This window comes from Hyperolius riggenbachi, chromosome 8, assembly GCF_040937935.1.
Source record: "Hyperolius riggenbachi isolate aHypRig1 chromosome 8, aHypRig1.pri, whole genome shotgun sequence".
Taxonomy (NCBI): Eukaryota; Metazoa; Chordata; class Amphibia; order Anura; family Hyperoliidae; genus Hyperolius; species Hyperolius riggenbachi.
In genome coordinates this window covers 228,131,415-228,150,480 of record NC_090653.1, presented here as the reverse complement: position 1 = coordinate 228,150,480, position 19,066 = coordinate 228,131,415, and the positions used below count along the sequence as shown (strand labels likewise).

Sequence of the window (19,066 nt, the reverse complement as noted above, 5' to 3'; positions counted from 1 at the left end):
CCGAGGCTTTCCCCTCCCGAGGCGAGTACCCACCAGGGGAACTTTTTGATGTTACAGTGTCACTTTAAGTGGGGTTGCACACTGTATGCTTACCATAAACTCTGTATTAATGTTAAAATACAGTAATTAAAACAAATTAACACAAAGGACAGACTTAAAGTGGATTGGAGATAAACTTTTACTCATTGCATAATTGTGCCCCTTATAGGGGCACAGTTTATAGGGCATTCCTCAAGCCAAATACTTTTTTTTTTTAACCTCTAGCTGACCGCATCACGCCAATGGGCGTAGCCACGGCAGCAGCCCCAGGACCTCTGGAGCGTTTCGTAAGGTCCTGCGGGCCTGTTTTGCAGGAGATCCCTGCTTGAATGAAGGAGCTCTGCTCCGCCATCTGCTTCTTAGAGGAAATCCCCGCTAGGAGACTGTTAGACGCCCGTCTAATTATTCTGTACAGCGCTGCGATCCACGGTAGCACTGTACTGGGGACAGCCGTGTGACACTGTCTGGGGGAGGCAGAAGCAATCCGCAGTGATTGGCTGGCTGTGGGAAGGAGGGGGAACACACATTTATATTAAAAAAATAACTATTTGCCAATAAAATAAACAAACATCTGGGGGAAGCGATCATTAAAGCTGCAGTGGCCCATTTAGTGAAAAATGGCCTGGTCTTTAGGGGGGTTTACAACTGCGGTCCTCAAGTGGTTAATACCCTAATTTCCTATAAACTACACAAGCCTTGCCCACAGCTAATCCAGCGCCTAGGCATTTTGAGTCCCATGTAGCAAGTGCTCATAGAAGCTCAGTATGGGGAGAAGGAGGCTTTTCCCAGAGGAGGCATTACCAGCCAGAGCTTTCAGAGGCAAGTAGGCGGAGAGGGGAGGCCGAGAGGAGTTTTCTCAGGCTGAGGGTGGAGATGCAGAGCAGCTTGTCTGTGCAATGACAAGCAGAATATGGATGCTCTCATTGTATCACAGGAAGAAATAACCATATACTGTTGAAGCTGTTTACAGCTAGACTATGTAAACTTTAAATAAAATATATAGACAAGTTACCTGTTATAGTTAGTTTTTCATCTCGGATCCACTTTAATGTAATGCTGGGAATACACGGTACGTTTTTGAGGCATTAAGATGGCTCGATTGAGAATTTCCGACATGTAAGATCTTGCGCCGGATCGATTCCGCGTTCGATTTCGCATAGGGAACAATGGGAAAAGATAAGGCAAACGAATGGAAGATAAGAGAATCGGGCGCGAATTCAAGTGCGGAAAACAATCGGGCACAAAATCGAGCGCGGAAAACGTACTGTGTAGTCCAGCATTACACAGATTTATTACTGCATACAGTAAAGTAAAAGTAGATTTATACATTCTGCAAGGCCAGGATTTTTATTCTGGTTAACTGAGTTCTGGATAACAGGGGTTTTACTGTATTTGTATTATCAATTTTGGCACCAATTTAAAATACAAGCATTGTTTACATTAATAGCTGGTACCGCTCTGTACTAAGCGTCTGATAAAAACTGATAAGACCTCCATAAATATAAGTAGGGATGAGTGAGAATGACCCTGATGGCATCGCAAAAAGTTTAGCAAATTTATGATCACTCTGCAAATTTTGGGGGGAATCTTTTCACAAATTACTTGTTAAAGGGAACCTAAACTGAAAAGGATATGGATTCTTCCTTTTAAAATAATACCAGTTGCCTGACACTGCTGCTGATCCTGTCTCTAATGCTTTCAGCCACAGCCCCTCAACAAGCATGCAGATCAGGTGCTCTGACTGAAATCAGCCTGGATTAGCTGAATGCTTGTTTCAGGTGTGTGATTCAGCCACCACTGCAGCCAAAGAGATCAGCAAGGTAGCCAGGCAACTGGTATTGTTTAAAAGCAAACATCCATATCCCTCTTGGTTTAGGGTCCCTTTAATAGCAAAGACCCCATACATGCTACAATCACCAGATTTGCTAGGTTTGTTAACCACTTAAGCCTATCTGGACGAATATGTTCGTCCAGATAGGCTGTGCTGCTGTCAGTGTGTGGTGCGCGCACCACAATATTTAAAGAGACACTGAAGCGAAAAAAAAATGATGATATTATGATTTGTATGTGTAGCACAGCTAAGAAATAAAACATTAAGATCAGATACATCAGTCTAATTGTTTCCAGTACAGGAAGAGTTGAGAAACTCCATTTGTTATCTCTATGCAAACAAGCCATTAAGCTCTCCGACTAAGTTAGTTGTGGAGAGGGCTGTTATCTGACTTTTATTATCTCAACTGTTCCTGGACTATTTTCTTTCCCTCTGCTAGAGGAGAGGTCATTACTTCACAGACTGCTCTGAAAGACTCATTTTCAATGCTGAGTGTTGTGTAATCTGCACATATTATAGAATGATGCAATGTTAGAAAAAACATATACCTGAAAATAAAAGTATGAGAATATTTTCTTTGCTGCTAATCTTCTAGTAATTATTCATAGTATACAACCAATTCACTATATCATATTTTTTTACGCTTCAGTGTCTCTTTAAATATGCAAAAGAGTATATTAATATCATTTTTTAAATTAAAGGCTTGTAAATAGTGATGGACGCAAATTGAAAAAACTCACAAAAACAGTCAAGTGTGTTCCCTGCCTAAAGGTGAATTCTGCATAGATTTAAAAAATTGAAAATTATGAATTTGGCAATCATTTAAAACCTCTACTCTGTGCAAAGAAAACATGATTTTTCATATAATAAGGCAGATTTCACTTTTTATTGACCTTCACAATTCCAGTGTGTTATACACAGACAGTTGATATTTAACAGCATCGACTTTACATTTTTCTTTTTTTAAAACCTTAACCCTCCTTAAAACTTGTTTAAATTATTTAGGCTTGCACAAGATTCTCAAAATAAGTTGCTGGACATTTGGATAAGTGTTACATACAGAAGTGGTGTCACTGGTACAAGTTTGTAGGCCGCCTTGCTTGCACACAATTTTTCAGTTCTGCCCACTAATTCTTGATTAGATTAAGGTCAGGGCTGTGGGATGACCATTCCAATAACTTAGTTGCCTTTAATTCCAATAACTTTAGTTTGCCTTAGTTGTCCACGTGGAAGATCTGACTATATAAGTGATTAAACCTTGAGATGTTGCTGCAATACAGCCACATCATTTTCCTACCTCCGGATGGTGCCTACATTGTGAAGTGCACCAGTCTCTGCTGCAGCAAAGCGTGCATACAACGCGATTCTCCCATCCCATACCTGACTGTTGGGATGGTGTTCCCTTAATGACCATCCTTATGTTTGGAGGAAAAAGGCTTGCAAGGGGAACACTTTGATTTTGTATTCAGACCATAGGACATGTTTACAATAAGTAACATCTTTGTACACACATGCCCTTGGGAATGGCAGCAGCTTTGGAGCAGAGGCTTTTCCTTGCTGAGCAGCCTTTCGGGTTATGTAACATAGGACTTGTCAGATCTCTTTATGTGGACATTGCAGGTCGGAGGTCCATTTTAGTTTGTGAAGCACACTAGGATGCAGATAAGCGTACAATGATTTTTGAGTAAAGTTTTACTTTAAAGTGATCCTTTCTCCTTTTACAACTCAAGAGATAAGTTTACATTTGAAATTATTTTACGCAGTTTGGCTATCAAAGGACTGTCTCATGTTTAGGTAGAGGAACGTGTAGATAAAGTTGGATGGACAAACTGTTTTATCTAAAGCTATTGTTTGTGCATCAAATAGTTTCCTCATGAATCCAGATAAGATAATGCATAGGGAGTATTTATTATTTAAAATATAAACAAGACGGCACTTATATCCCAGGAAAATGATATCTTCAAGTGGTTTTATTTGCTCAATGAAAGACTGCTGATGTAAGGACTGCTGCCAAGGTACATACAGATCCTTTGTTTTAAAAATATAAACTTGAGATTACTTATGAATTATATTTATAAATGAAAGGGAACATGAAATGAAAGGCATATAGTGGCCTTTTAAACATTACCAGACATGTTCAGAATATTCGAATATAGAATGTTGAAATGCATTCTTCTGATCAGAACCTGAATCTTGATACACGCGCACTGTGCGAGGGGATGTCAACGCACTATTGTCGCCGTCTCAGGCCTCTCTGCTCCACGCTGCGTTCCAGCGTTAATACACTTCCTCGTGCAGGAGAAAGACTGTGCGCGCTGAATGTGACATGGAAGGTTAACACCCCCTGCTGCAGTGCACATGCAGGAAGATTCAGGTTCTGATCAGAAGAATTCCGAACGTTCCAAAATGGAATATTCCAAACTCATCAAGTTGCCTGGCAGTCCTGCTGATCTCTTTGGCTGCAGCAGTTGTCTAATGCTGGGAATACACCAGGAGATTTTTCGGCAGATAGATGGCTTGATAGGTAATTTACGAAAGGCCCGATCTGATTTTGTTTTTCTGAACGATGTTTTCATAGAAATTCATGGAAATCGATCAGAAAATCGATCGGACAGTAAATCTGCTGAAAAACTCATTATGTATTCCCAGCATTAATCACACACTTGAAACAACTTCAGTCTCAAAGCACCTGATCTGCATGCTTGTTCAAGGTTTACAGCTAAAAGTAGGAGGCAGAGGATTAGCATGGCAGACAGGCATATTTGCATTCTTTAAAAGGAAATAAATGTCAGCCTCCATATCCCTCTCACTTCAGGTGTGCTTTAGAAAGGAGTGTGTGTATGCGTGTGTATAGCAGTGGTGGGGAGTGAAGATGTGAGTACAGTACAGTTGAATAATGTAAAAGCTTATTTTTAAATAATATTTTAATAAGGTTGTAAAAGTTTGAATAGAACATGGATGTTACCGCTTCCTCTTAAAATATTTTCAGAATATGAAAAATACATGCAGTAGATAGGACATAAACTCTGCTGGGGAACAAACATTTCCACATCCCTGACACTCTCGGGAATACTAGAAACCGAGGCGACGACAGAGGAAGTCAAGTACTCTCATAGCATAAGTCAACTACCAGTAAGGGTCTGAGTACTCTGCAAATACCCATCTTATCACAGTAAGCTTTTCCAACCAGGCACTGAGTAATAAAGGCTGTACAATATTAATAAACCTGTGCTTTTCACTTTCTCATTTACTTTTTAAATGTCTACAGAAATGTGGACAAAGAGCACAGTTTGCAAGTTATAATGTGGAGTATAAGGATTACCTTCAGATGATTCATCGCAGTGAGCAGCTGATGCCTCCTCCATGGCTGCCCTAGAAGAAAGGTAAACTGCCTTAAAACCGTTAATGATAATCTCACGACCACCACACAGATGTCTCCCCGGAGGGATTAATGAAGCTGTTAATGTTTTGTAAACGGTACAGTGGAAATCTGTAAAATTACCACCCTGTAATGAAAAAGTAATTAAGCACACATTTTTTAACCTTACAAACGTGTACTAATTTCTGCACCCCGGCACGGCAACAGGCAGGTCTGCAGTGGGTAGTTACAGAGCATTGGCCCCAGTGTGAATTTTACACTCCTCCCCCAAGCACTGTATATACACCAATCACATGATACTACATCAACACTGCTGCTTATTCTTTACTAATTCAAGTTCTATCTTCTACTTCAAATGCCATCATCTGCTTTGCAACTCATCCACCTTTCTTCTTGTTCCTCTAATGATGCCCTCTCACCTCTAGTCTCTTCCAATCTCACAATACATACAGATTGAGCTTCTCTATCAACCTTTTAGAGTGTTCCATAATGCGAACCCATTCATAGATTGCTGAATGAATCTTGCTGAACGAATCCCATGATACCATCAAAAACGTACTCTAGAAATAAACCCCTTCTATTTGTCCCATAATCACCATCCCCCACTCCTACATACAGAACTTCTTAAACATTTCTCCTTCTTTGGAAGTCACTTCCACATTTGTTTCAGCACCCGCCATACCTCAACCTCAATGAAGGGAAACTCCAAACTAACTTCTTCAGGTAAACAAGCAATCTCACGTGGGACATGCTGCCCAGTTTCCGATTATCTTGGTCTCAATTCTTACCTCGTCTGCGCATTACATCTTACCAACTCTCCTCACCCCATCATTTTAAGCCCAGTCTACACGATACGATTCTTTGTGCGATTCGATTACGATTCTATTTACGATCCAATTAAATCAGACATGTCCGATCGGGATTCGATTCAATTTGATTTGCCATCGCAAAAATCAAATTGAACCCCGATCGGACATGTCGGATTTAATCGGAGCGTAAATAGAGTTGTAATCGAATTGCACAAATAATCGAATCGTGTAAATGGGGCTTTATCCTTCTATTCCTTTCAATTGTTAGCTCTTATGCCTAATACACACAATGAGAATTTCTGGCAGATTTCTTGCCACACTGATTATTTCCAGCATGTCCAATCTGATTTCCGACCGATTTTCCAATCAATTTTCCATAGAAGTGATTGGTTAGAGTGATCCTGACTGCAATGCCTAATACACACAATGATTTTATGGCAGATTTCTTGCCAGATCGATTATTTTCAGCATGTCCGATCTGATTTCCGATCAGTTTTCCATTCACTTCTATGGAAATAGTGTGTACTTTGCATAATGTCTTGTCCTACAGCAGGGGTGCCCATTGTGTAAATAGTGATCTAATAGATCACAAAGGACTTCTGGATAGATTGCACACACTTGAGTGAAACACCCCTCACGCTCTTTCTGACTCGGACGAGCTTTTAGTGTGATATGCATCTTTGGGTTTTGCACAGCAGTGAAGAGAATTAAAGGGGTAAGCCATACATTTATATTATGTGCTACTGCAGATTACAGTCGGGCGCTATGATACGCATCTAATTATCAAGGTGTTTAGTGCTGATAATAAATAGCTTGAAGGAGACAAAAGGAAACCGAGAGCCCAATATAGTGTAGTATCTCAGTGACAGATTAAGGTGGCCATACACTCGTCAGATTAGCAGCAGATAGATCATCAGATAGATTTCTTATCTATCTGATATGTTTAGAAACATTTTTTATTAGGATTAGAATTCCAATAGATTTCAGTTTGAAATCTATTTAAAAAAATCGATCTGATGGCATTTTTTTGCCATCAGATTTCCATTAGGGACAATGGAAAATGATAAGCAATCTCAACAGATCGACCTGGATTTTCCACCCTGCCAGATCGATTGAAATCAATCGAAATCGGCTGCCAATCGGTCAACCGATTTGCAATCGATCAATCGATTTTGATCGATCGGCCAGACAATCGGCTGTGTGTATGGGCCCCTTTAGTCAAGTGTACAACAAAGTAATGGCTATACTCACAAACGTGGGTCGCCACAAAGGCAACCACTGGAAAGGCAGGCGGGGAGAATTATAACCTGACCCCGTTCAGGTTTAAGAAGTCGCTCTATGTAGACAGGAAGGAATGGGGATACACCCCTCCACCAAGGGTGGACTAGACAATTTGTAAAGCAGTAACACAGAGGCGCCAAATAGAGTAAAATCGATTAAAAACTGTTTAGAAGGGGGAAGTTGGTGAACTCACCTCCCTCGTAGAAAGAAAGACCGGACAATGGGACGTTACTCACAGTATAAAGTAACTTTTTATTAAAAGCTCCAAAGTTGCAACGCGCTTCATGGGTCACAATCCCGCTTCATCAGGCAAACATTTTTGAAGGGTACAAAATCGGGTCAATGGCCTGGCTGAGCGCCTCTGTAGAGACGTCTCTACTTGGCGCCTCTGTGTTACTGCTTTACAAGCTGATAATAGTTTTCAAATTCCCAAGGATTTTACTTAGTGACTTAATTACTATTGTCTTTTGAGGCACTAAATGTCCAAGATCATTATTTGCCAACATTCCAACACCACTGCTAGCCAAGCTTACCTACTGAGGTCACAGAACCCATTCACAACAATGTGTATAAAAATAATAATAATAGCCAACAGTATTTTGTTGTGGTATCTGCAGGTTTCCATTCAGTCATATTGAGAGGGATGGTGCTGCACTGCAGAGCAAGGGGCTAGCTGCAAGTGTCCTAAAGCAATAAGTCAACATGTGCAAGCACAGGATAAAAAAAACCCACACACAATTATTTGTGCTTTGGGAGAATATTGCTTGTCCAGAGTCATTGCTGAATAATAAATATTCAGTGCAGATGAATACTAGCATAAATTGTAAATAGGAGAGAAACTGAGCAGGGCTGGTTTACTCTTAATTAGTTGTGGTTTGTCAAAATTGAACAGACAAATGATGTGTAGCCTGGGTGAAGGAAATGTCCATGTTTCTATTATATGCATTTTTACTTTTACCTGGAAGCTTTTTCACAATGCACTGCTGCAGAACCGATCAGTTACAAAGCCCTTGGGGCTGGACTGAATCAGTTGCTGTCCGTTATCATTGAACGGACAACTGATGTGCCGCCTTGATGAAGGAAATGTCCATGTTTCCCTACATTTAGTTAAAATGTATCAACTGATGATCAGTTAAAATGTAGCAGTGTTTAAAAAGGAACTTTAACCTTCTATTGAACTTCATCCCAATCAGTAGCGAAACCCTAGGGACTTCTGCGTGGTGAAACCCCTCCCACAGTGCGATGTCAGGGCCACGGCCCTGCCAGATTCCTGTCTGTGAACCTCATTGTACTGAGGTAAGTAACGGCTGGTTCAAACTAGGGCTGTGGAGTCGGTACAAAAATCTTCCGACTCCAACCCCGACTCCAGGGACCCAAAATGGCTCCGACTCCTCTACTCCTTAGTCAAATACTTACCAGTGCTGTGGATTTTGTACCAACTCCTCAGTTTATGAAATCACTGACTCCAACTCTGACTCCGGGTACCCAAAATTGCTCCGACTCCAAGTCCTCGACTCCGCAGCTCTGGTTCCAACTGCCAAGCAAGCAGCATCTCCTTCTGTGCATCGAACTCTTGTATGCCAGTAGTAAAGATGAGGACCTGCAGGCTCAGAGCGGATCGAACATGACTGAATTACAGAGCGACCGTCAATTATTTCTTGATCTCTCTTCTATTTTTTAACTTCTCACTTTTTTATTTTTCTCCCCCTAATACTATCTTTCAGTAAAGTTCCTCTTTAAGCATTCAACATAAACCATCCTTAATAGGTCATTTAAATCGTGAGCGATAAGCCAATTTTGTTGAGCAAAGCTCAGTTCTTTTAGTCTGGAAGTATATATTGCCAAGATTAATGGCAAACCTTATATTGTATATCTTTTCATGAGCATATATAGCAGTCATTGCACAAAACTTCTAACAGGAACTGGGAGATAACAGTGTCAGGGTTTGGCGCTTGTCAATGGATCTGCTTCCTCCTGAAGCAAGGCTGAAGTTTCTTACCAGTCTCATGGCAACAGTACTCCAGAGTAGTGTTGCCACATTTGCCAAGAAGAGCAATTAGGGCTCATTTTAGTTAGGGCAAGAGGCTTTGCTACTCATTTTACTCCCCTGCATTGGGCGGTGTGTTGGCGTAGTGGACAGAACTCTTTCCTTTTAGTGCTGGGTCCCCGGTTCATAGTCAGGGCACTCTCTCACTTTTTCCAACAACCATACACACTATCTTATGCCATTTCTCTTCAACCTTTGGCCAAGTTGTGCTCCTCACTAAATAAAACCTAAAAACAAACTGCCCACAGGTATACATATTGTACACTACCATACCTAGGTTCCTATTTCTTTAGATTGTAAGCTCACAAGGGCAGGGATCTCTCACCTTTGCGTGTCTTGGAATTGAATATACATTGTTACATTTGTCACTGTAATTACTATTTCTACCAATCCTGTATTATGTACTAGTATCTATATTTTGTGTATACCATTGTCTGTATTATGTGCCCCATGTTTGTTTCTTACTCTGTACTCTGCCACGGAATATGTTGGAGCTTTCTAAATCAATAATAATAATAATATCTGCACTGAGTTTGTATGTTCTCCCGGGTTTTTCTGCAAAAAACATTCAAACAAGTTAATTGCCTTATCCCTTAATTGATCCTAGACGATGATGGACATATAACTATCGTGGGAATTAGATTGCGAGCCCCTCTTAGGGACAGTTAGTAACAAGAGTACTTCTATACTCTGTAAAAGCACGGTAGAAGATATCAGTGCTATATAAATAATAATAAAATTCTTTTCTATAAAGAAAACATTAAAATTGCATAAAAACTGAGGAAACCCTGATGCATATTAATACAATCCTGCAGGGAAAGGGGTATTTCCCTGCTACAGATATAAATAAACAAGCAATACAGATGAAAAGCTGATCCCTCCTTTGAAATGGTTAATACAAAAGAGAGCGTATCAGCTATCTCAAAAAGACACTTCTATTATTTTTTTCCCCTAAGCATCTGTGTTTTTCTTTTCAATCCTTGCAATTAAATCATCGTGCTAAATGACAGACTGGAGATTACCTGGAAAACAACCCTGTTTTGATGTGGATGCTGCAGCACAGGGCAGGCAGTTAAGTTTGAATGTTATCGTTCAGACAGGAAGTGTGAAACTAGCATCACTGAGACGTAAGGGAAGATCTCAATGCTGCCTGGGGTGGCATGTTTATTGTATTGCTGAAACAAGCAGCAGCAGGGAGGTTTAGCCTGTTTTTCTGCTGCTGGATGGAAGTGTCATTGTGTTAAGATATGGGTAGGTGGGATTGGTCGCAGCGAGGATGTGATATGTCCCCAGTTGTTAAGAAGTTATTTTCTCTTTACACCCGCTCACAATGCTTTTGTTTCTGCAGCTTACATTTCCTTCCTGGCAGCCCTGCTCCCCGCTGGACACGTGATCCACAGAGAGGCCCTCCAACACAGCCGATGACCTCAGTCTTTTCCCACAACAGAAGTCTGTTATCACTGCAGCACGGAGGATGGGGAGGCAGGCTGCTCGCTGCATTAATATATGCATGACATTTTCTAAGGAAAGATTGCTCACCAGTTGCACAGTACTGAAAAAAATGGCTGATCATCTTCCTAATTTATTAGATGACGTGCTTGATGACTGTTTCTTCTTTCAACAACTCACAGAGCTGCATTATTATTCTTTAATTACAAATTACTAACAAGTGCATTAAAGAAAGGAAGTGAATTATAAACTTGAGGCAAAGACAAAAAAAGTGACATACAGGTGAAACTCAAAAAGTTAGACTATCATGCAAAAGTCCATTTATTTCAGTGAAAGGCGAAACTTTTATATGAAATAGGAACCCTTTGCTGGTGTTTTGGATTAATAATGAGCTGATTAGAGTCTGACACCGAGTCGAGAATATTGAACATTTTCACAATATTCTAATGGTCTGATATTTTGATTTTGGGGCTCTCAAACTGTAATAATCAAAATTATAACAAATAAAAGGTTTAAATATCTTGCTTTGCATGTAATGAGTCTTTTCATGATATTCTAATTTTTTCAAGTTTCACCTGTAAAGTGATGTGAACCTCTCCGTACCAAAGTGCTTATACTCTAAAGCTATGAACTCACATTAAGCCCCGTTCACAGTGGGGCGTTGCTGAGCGGCAAATGGATAATGCAGAACCTCGCAATTCAACACCTATACGACGTTCGCTGAGCAGATAGTGCTGCGTACCGCTAACATTCTGCCGTGGTGTGTTCCTTCTTTGACAGGGAACGATACACTCCGTTAACATAGCCTTACATTTTCGAGGCCCAAAATGATTGTGATCCTCGGGGGGAGGCAGGGAATAGACTGTGCATGTGTCCCCCTATATCGCTGATGAGGTTACGTAATTATTTGGGTTGAATGAAGACATATGTCTATCGAGTTGAACCAAAAACAGGTAGTTAGTGGCCCCTATTCTTGCAGGAATGTCTACTGATGTTTTCACAGAGGGACACCTTCTGATCATCGTCCACCTTCTCCTCTCCATAGAGTAGAAGAGGCTGCCCCCGCCAGAGAGAATATAAAGTCAAATTCAACGCTTGTTTCCCAATTTCTGGACGCAAGGTGTGTTGTAATTTACGGAAAATTGTTGAATATTTTATTATACTTTCACATATGGTTGGGCTGATCAGGGGGCATCTTTGCTTCCCCAGGCCATCCCAGACCATTATGTAATTGTAACAATCGGTGGGTGCAGAGAGTATCTGATTACCGGTGATCTGCAGTATCACCAGAAATACAGATATATACCAGATTATAAGTGATCTGCAGTCTCACCGATAATCCGATATACAAACTAACCTCTGTTCACCTGAGTAGAGTGTAGTGTTTAGTGTAACAGTAACACTTAGAGGACAAGGCCTCAATGCAGCAAGGAGTACTGCACAGATTCCTTCCGCAGACCTGAGCTCTCCAAGACGGGAGGAGTCAGACTGACAGTAGGAAGGTATATCTGAAAGTGACCCTCAGGAGGGAGGATCGCTAACAGAGCGAGGAACCGCCTCTAACGGTAAGGTCGGTTCTCGAGGTCGGACAAGCCAGGTCGTACACACACAGACAGATAAAGTACAAGATCAGGAGGCAAAGGCGGAGTCAAAGTACAGGCAGGGTTCAGCAACAGGGTATCAGACATATCGGGGTACAAAATCAGGAGGCAGAAGCAGAGTCAAGGAACGAGCCGGGGTTCGGCAACAGAGTATCAGAAATAACGAGGTACAAGATCAGAGTTCAGAAGGGTGGTCAAGGCAGGCAAAAGTCATAACAGATAATCACAATCAAACTAGTACTTTAGCTATCAACAGAATCTAGCTAAGTGTAGGATTACAGCTCCAGCTGGTCCCGGCACACTTACGGATCTGACTACGGATCTGGGTGCTCCCACATGTGTGATCGCACGCCAGAAAAAGAGCAAGTGAACAACCAGCAGTATATATACTCTAGGACCTTTCCAGGACCTCCCTAATTGCTGGTCCAATGGGAGGAGTGGAATTTGTCAGCTGACCCAGCTGGTCAGCCGACACCCTTCTAACTGCTATTTAAACTCTGCCTCTGTGCTCGCGCGCGTGTAAGGGCTCGTTTCCACTATCGCGAATCCGCATGTGTCCAACACATGCGGATTCGCACATGTAATGCAAGTGGATGGGCCTGTTTCCACTGTAGCGTTGTTGAGGTGCGTTTTTTTCAGCGGTAAAAAAACGCTCAAAAGAGTCAACGAATTCGCCTGCGAGTGGAATGCATGCGAATCGCCGCTAATGTATTTAATAGGGAAATCGCATGCGGCTTTGTCATGCGGATTTCCCCGCGATTTCGCATGCGATTTCGCATGAAAGCCAATGGAACTTAACACAGGCAGTGACATGGTTAAATTCGCATGGCTCCTTGCCATGCGAAATCGCATGCGAAATCGCGGGGAAATCCGCATGGGGAAACGCAGCCGCATGCGATTTCTTCAGCGGTGGAATCCAGGCGATTCCGCACCGCTACAGTGGAAACAAGCCCTAAGTCTGAATCTTGGTGGACTATCAGTCCCAGCCACACCAGTACTGTCATGCAATGAATCTAATGCGGTGGCCGCCTCTGATGCGGATTCCGCCGCACTGCCCATGCGGCGTTTTTTTCCGCGTTGTGACGCCATGCTGGACGCGGAAACAGCCGCCTCACCTCGAGAGACGGCGGCTTTTCCGCGTTTCCTCACAGTACCCCCCTCCCGAGGAGTGGACTCCGGACAACTCCTACCAGGTTTCTCGGGATGTAAGGCGTGAAATTCCCTCCTTAATTCGTCCGCATGCATGCGACTCCCCGGTACCCATTGTCTCTCCTCAATGCCGTACCCTTTCCAATGTACGCGATATTGTACCGAGTTTTGTACAACGCGTGAATCTAAAATCTTTTCTACCTCGTACTCAGGTTGGTCATCCACCAACACAGATGGAGGAGGAGTGGGACCCACATAGACTGCTGGCTTAAGCAGGGATACGTGGAAGGACCTTACCCCACGCATGCTGGCGGGAAGATCAACAGCGTAAGTGACGTTGTTGATCCTTCTGGCTATCGGGAAAGGCCCGACCAACCTGGGACCCAACTTGTCTGAGGGCTGTTTCAGGGCCAAGTGACGTGTGGATACCCAAACCAAGTCTCCTGGTTGGAATCTCCACTCCAAAGACCGTTTCTTGTCAGCTTGACCCTTCTGACTCAGAAACGCCTTTTCCAAACTCTCTCACCGTCCGCCAAATGTCTTTAAAAGACCTTTGCCAAGCCTCCAGAGCTGGAAACGGAGTGGAGGCCACTGGTAACGGTGAAAATTTGGGCAATCTTCCAGACACAACCTGGAACGGAGAAAATCCAGTGGAAGAACTTTTCAAATTGTTTTGTGCAAATTCTGCAAAGGGCAGAAATTTGACCCAGTCATTCTGCGCCTCTGCAACGTAGCATCTCAAAAACTGCTCTAACGACTGGTTGACCCTCTCTGTCTGACCGTTGGTCTGTGGGTGGTAGCCCGATGAAAACGACAGCTTCATGCCCATTTGATGACAGAATGCCCTCCAGAATTTAGATACGAATTGGACTCCCCGATCGGACACTATGTTTTCCGGAATGCCGTGCAACCGGAACACGTGTTTGATAAACAAGTCTGCCAATTCCTGGGCCGAGGGGAGTCCTTTCAAGGGCACAAAATGGGCCATCTTGCTGAAGCGGTCGACTACCACCCAAATGACCGACATGCCCTCTGATCTGAGAAGCTCACCCACAAAATCCATGGACAAGTGGGTCCATGGTTCACTCGGGGTGGGTAAAGGCTGCAACCTCCCTACAGGTGCCAGCCGGGAGGGTTTGCTTTTAGCACATACCGCACAATCCTTAACAAATTCTTTGCAGTCGGCTGCCAGAGACGGCCACCAAGCGCACCTGGCCACAAGATCCTGCGTTCTAGATGCCCCAGGATGTCCCGCATTCTTGTGTGAATGGAATATCTGTAGCACCCGGAGACGGAATGGCAGAGGCACAAATAAAACCCCCTCAGGCTTCCCCTCAGGGACATCCTGCTGAAAAGGACTTAAGGTCTCTGTCCAGTCTTCCCAAGTCTCTGTTACGGCCAGCACCAAATTTTGTGGGACAATGGTCTCTGGGGCAGAAGGCTGTGCTGTCTCCAACTCAAAGCATCTGGACAGGGCATCTGCCTTAATGTTCTTGCTACCCGGGGTATACGTAATTATGAACCTGAACCTCGAAAAAAACAAAGACCATCGAGCCTGACGGGGACTTAATCTCGTAGCCCCCTCGATGTATTCTAGATTCTTGTGATCCGTGTATACAGTAATTGTATGTTCTGCTCCTTCCAGCCAGTGACGCCACTCCTCAAAGGCAAGTTTAATGGCTAAGAGCTCTCTGTTGCCTATATCGTAGTTTCTCTCTGCCGGAGAGAACCTACGAGAGAAATACGCACAAGGGTGTAGCCTTCCCTGCAAGCCTGACCGCTGAGACAGCACAGCCCCTACCCCAACCTCCGAGGTGTCTACCTCAACAATAAAAGGATAAGAGGTGTCTACATGTCTCAGGATGGGTGCGGAACAAAACAAATCTTTTAAAGTGGAGAAAGCACTTAATGCATCAGGAGACCAGTGGGTGGTATCTGCCCCTTTTTTCGTAAGACAGGTGAGGGGTGCGATAACCGTGGAATACCCCTTTATGAACCTTCTATAATAATTCGCAAAGCCTAAAAACCGCTGTAAAGACTTCAACCCAACCGGCTGAGGCCATTCCAAAACAGCGGAGACTTTGGCGGGGTCCATAGACAGGCCCGTGGTGGAAATTATGTACCCCAGAAAGGCGACAGATGTGACTTCAAAAATACACTTCTCAATCTTAGCGTAGAGTGAGTTTTGTCTTAATTTGTTGAGTACAAATTTCACATGCATTCTGTGCTCAGAGAGGTTGTTGGAGAAAACAAGTATATCGTCTAGATAGACCAGCACAAATCTCCCCAACACCTCTCTGAAGACCTCGTTGATGAGTTCCTGGAAAACGGCCGGAGCATTACATAACCCAAAGGGCATCACCAGATACTCGTAATGCCCGTCTGGCGTGTTAAAGGCCGTTTTCCAGGAACTCATCAACGAGGTCTTCAGAGAGGTGTTGGGGAGATTTGTGCTGGTCTATCTAGACGATATACTTGTTTTCTCCAACAACCTCTCTGAGCACAGAATGCATGTGAAATTTGTACTCAACAAATTAAGACAAAACTCACTCTACGCTAAGATTGAGAAGTGTATTTTTGAAGTCACATCTGTCGCCTTTCTGGGGTACATAATTTCCACCACGGGCCTGTCTATGGACCCCGCCAAAGTCTCCGCTGTTTTGGAATGGCCTCAGCCGGTTGGGTTGAAGTCTTTACAGCGGTTTTTAGGCTTTGCAAATTATTATAGAAGGTTCATAAAGGGGTATTCCACGGTTATCGCACCCCTCACCTGTCTTACGAAAAAAGGGGCAGATACCACCCACTGGTCTCCTGATGCATTAAGTGCTTTCTCCACTTTAAAAGATTTGTTTTGTTCCGCACCCATCCTGAGACATGTAGACACCTCTTATCCTTTTATTGTTGAGGTAGACGCCTCGGAGGTTGGGGTAGGGGCTGTGCTGTCTCAGCGGTCAGGCTTGCAGGGAAGGCTACACCCTTGTGCGTATTTCTCTCGTAGGTTCTCTCCGGCAGAGAGAAACTACGATATAGGCAACAGAGAGCTCTTAGCCATTAAACTTGCCTTTGAGGAGTGGCGTCACTGGCTGGAAGGAGCAGAACATACAATTACTGTATACACGGATCACAAGAATCTAGAATACATCGAGGGGGCTAAGAGATTAAGTCCCCGTCAGGCTCGATGGTCTTTGTTTTTTTCGAGGTTCAGGTTCATAATTACGTATACCCCGGGTAGCAAGAACATTAAGGCAGATGCCCTGTCCAGATGCTTTGAGTTGGAGACAGCACAGCCTTCTGCCCCAGAGACCATTGTCCCACAAAATTTGGTGCTGGCCGTAACAGAGACTTGGGAAGACTGGACAGAGACCTTGAGTCCTTTTCAGCAGGATGTCTCTGAGGGGAAGCCTGAGGGGGTTTTATTTGTGCCTCTGCCATTCCGTCTCCGGGTGCTACAGATATTCCATTCACACAAGAATGCGGGACATCCTGGGGCATCTAGAACGCAGGATCTTGTGGCCAGGTGCGCTTGGTGGCCGTCTCTGGCAGCCGACTGCAAAGAATTTGTTAAGGATTGTGCGGTATGTGCTACTGTGAGGAAACGCGGAAAAGCCGCCGTCTCTCGAGGTGAGGCGGCTGTCTCCGCGTCCAGCATGGCGTCACAACGCGGAAAAAACGCCGCATGCCGCATGGGCAGTGCGGCGGAATCCGCATCTGTAACGATCGGTGGGTGCAGAGAGTATCTGATTACCGGTGATCTGCAGTATCACCGGAAATACAGATATATACCAGATTATAAGTGATCTGCAGTCTCACCGATAATCCGATATACAAACTAACCTCTGTTCACCTGAGTAGAGTGTAGTGTTTAGTGTAACAGTAACACTTAGAGGACAAGGCCTCAATGCAGCAAGGAGTACTGCACAGATTCCTTCCGCAGACCTGAGCTCTCCAAGACGGGAGGAGTCAGACTGACAGTAGGAATGTATATCTGAAAGTGACCCTCAGGAGGGAGGATCGCTAACAGAGCGAGGAACCGCCTCTAACGGTAAGGTCGGTTCTCGAGGTCGGACAAGCCAGGTCGTACACACACAGACAGATAAAGTACAAGATCAGGAGGCAAAGGCGGAGTCAAAGTACAGGCAGGGTTCAGCAACGGGGTATCAGATATATCGGGGTACAAAATCAGGAGGCAGAAGCAGAGTCAAGGAACGAGCCGGGGTTCGGCAACAAAGTATCAGAAATAACGAGGTACAAGATCAGAGTTCAGAAGGGTGGTCAAGGCAGGCAAAAGTCATAACAGATAATCACAATCAAACTAGTACTTTAGCTATCAACAGAATCTAGCTAAGTGTAGGATTACAGCTCCAGCTGGTCCCGGCACACTTACGGATCTGACTACGGATCTGGGTGCTCCCACATGTGTGATCGCACGCCAGAAAAAGAGCAAGTGAACAACCAGCAGTATATATACTCTAGGACCTTTCCAGGACCTCCCTAATTGCTGGTCCAATGGGAGCAGTGGAATTTGTCAGCTGACCCAGCTGGTCAGCCGACACCCTTCTAACTGCTATTTAAACTCTGCCTCTGTGCTCGCGCGCGTGTAAGTCTGAATCTTGGTGGACTATCAGTCCCAGCCACACCAGTACTGTCATGCAATGAATCCAATGCGGTGGCCGCCTCTGATGCGGATTCCGCCGTTACCAATGCGGATTCCGCCGCACTGCCCATGCGGCATGCGGCGTTTTTTTCCGCGTTGTGACGCCATGCTGGACGCGGAAACAGCCGCCTCACCTCGAGAGACGGCGGCTTTTCCGCGTTTCCTCACAGTAATGCACCACTGTGGGGGTGACCTATGACTGTCAGCTAAATTGCAAATGCCAGTTCTGCTGTCTCTGTGCCCAAGCCAATCTAAACCTATTCATGGTGTACTGAAGGCACAGGGGTGTTTGGGCAGCTCAGACCACCTGGAAGCCAATCTGTGGTTTTTGTTTTGTAGTGTTGATGCACTTGGAGGCTCCAAGCCCTTTCAGAGAGATCAATCAAATTAACTCTTTTTTTCATAACAAATATATTTGCATATAAATACATTTGCTAGTTTCCATGTGTTCCACACTTATGGGGGAAAAATATCATTTTCGGCGATAAATTATAACTTCAACTGGTTTCCAAAAACCTACTTACATGATCCTCATCATAAAAACAAGCTACTGTACTTTTGCTTTAATTTCCTTTGACAGTCATTACTTTTGCCCCCAGTTTTGCAAAAAAATACCAGTATGTGAAAGCAAAGCAAGTTCTTACGTCCATAAGTTTATAATTCACATTCTATATACAGGAATACTCAAACAGCAGAGGATTATACCGTCCGATATCTGTGACTGGAGTAAAGGTCGGCACTTGCAGAGATGAGAGTGCGCATCTGAATCCCTGTAGCTGCGCCATGCATGGCTATACAGATTTGGATGCATGAAAGAAAAACTGCTG

General features: G+C 43.8%; 1 protein-coding gene across 7 annotated transcripts in view; it reads right to left on the bottom strand.

Moving 5' to 3' along the window:
- The window catches only part of LOC137527620 (golgin subfamily B member 1-like), a 283,357-nt gene that overhangs the window by 177,084 nt on the left and 87,207 nt on the right, over positions 1–19,066 (bottom strand). For 6 of the 7 annotated variants that reach the window (XM_068248254.1, XM_068248252.1, XM_068248255.1 and 3 more), the window contains exon 3: positions 5,193–5,242. In XM_068248254.1, the coding sequence (XP_068104355.1) occupies positions 5,193–5,242 (50 nt within the window). Of the gene's footprint in view, positions 1–5,192; positions 5,243–10,408; positions 10,476–19,066 lie in introns of those variants that run through there. The other variant, XM_068248256.1, reaches the window with a different exon arrangement.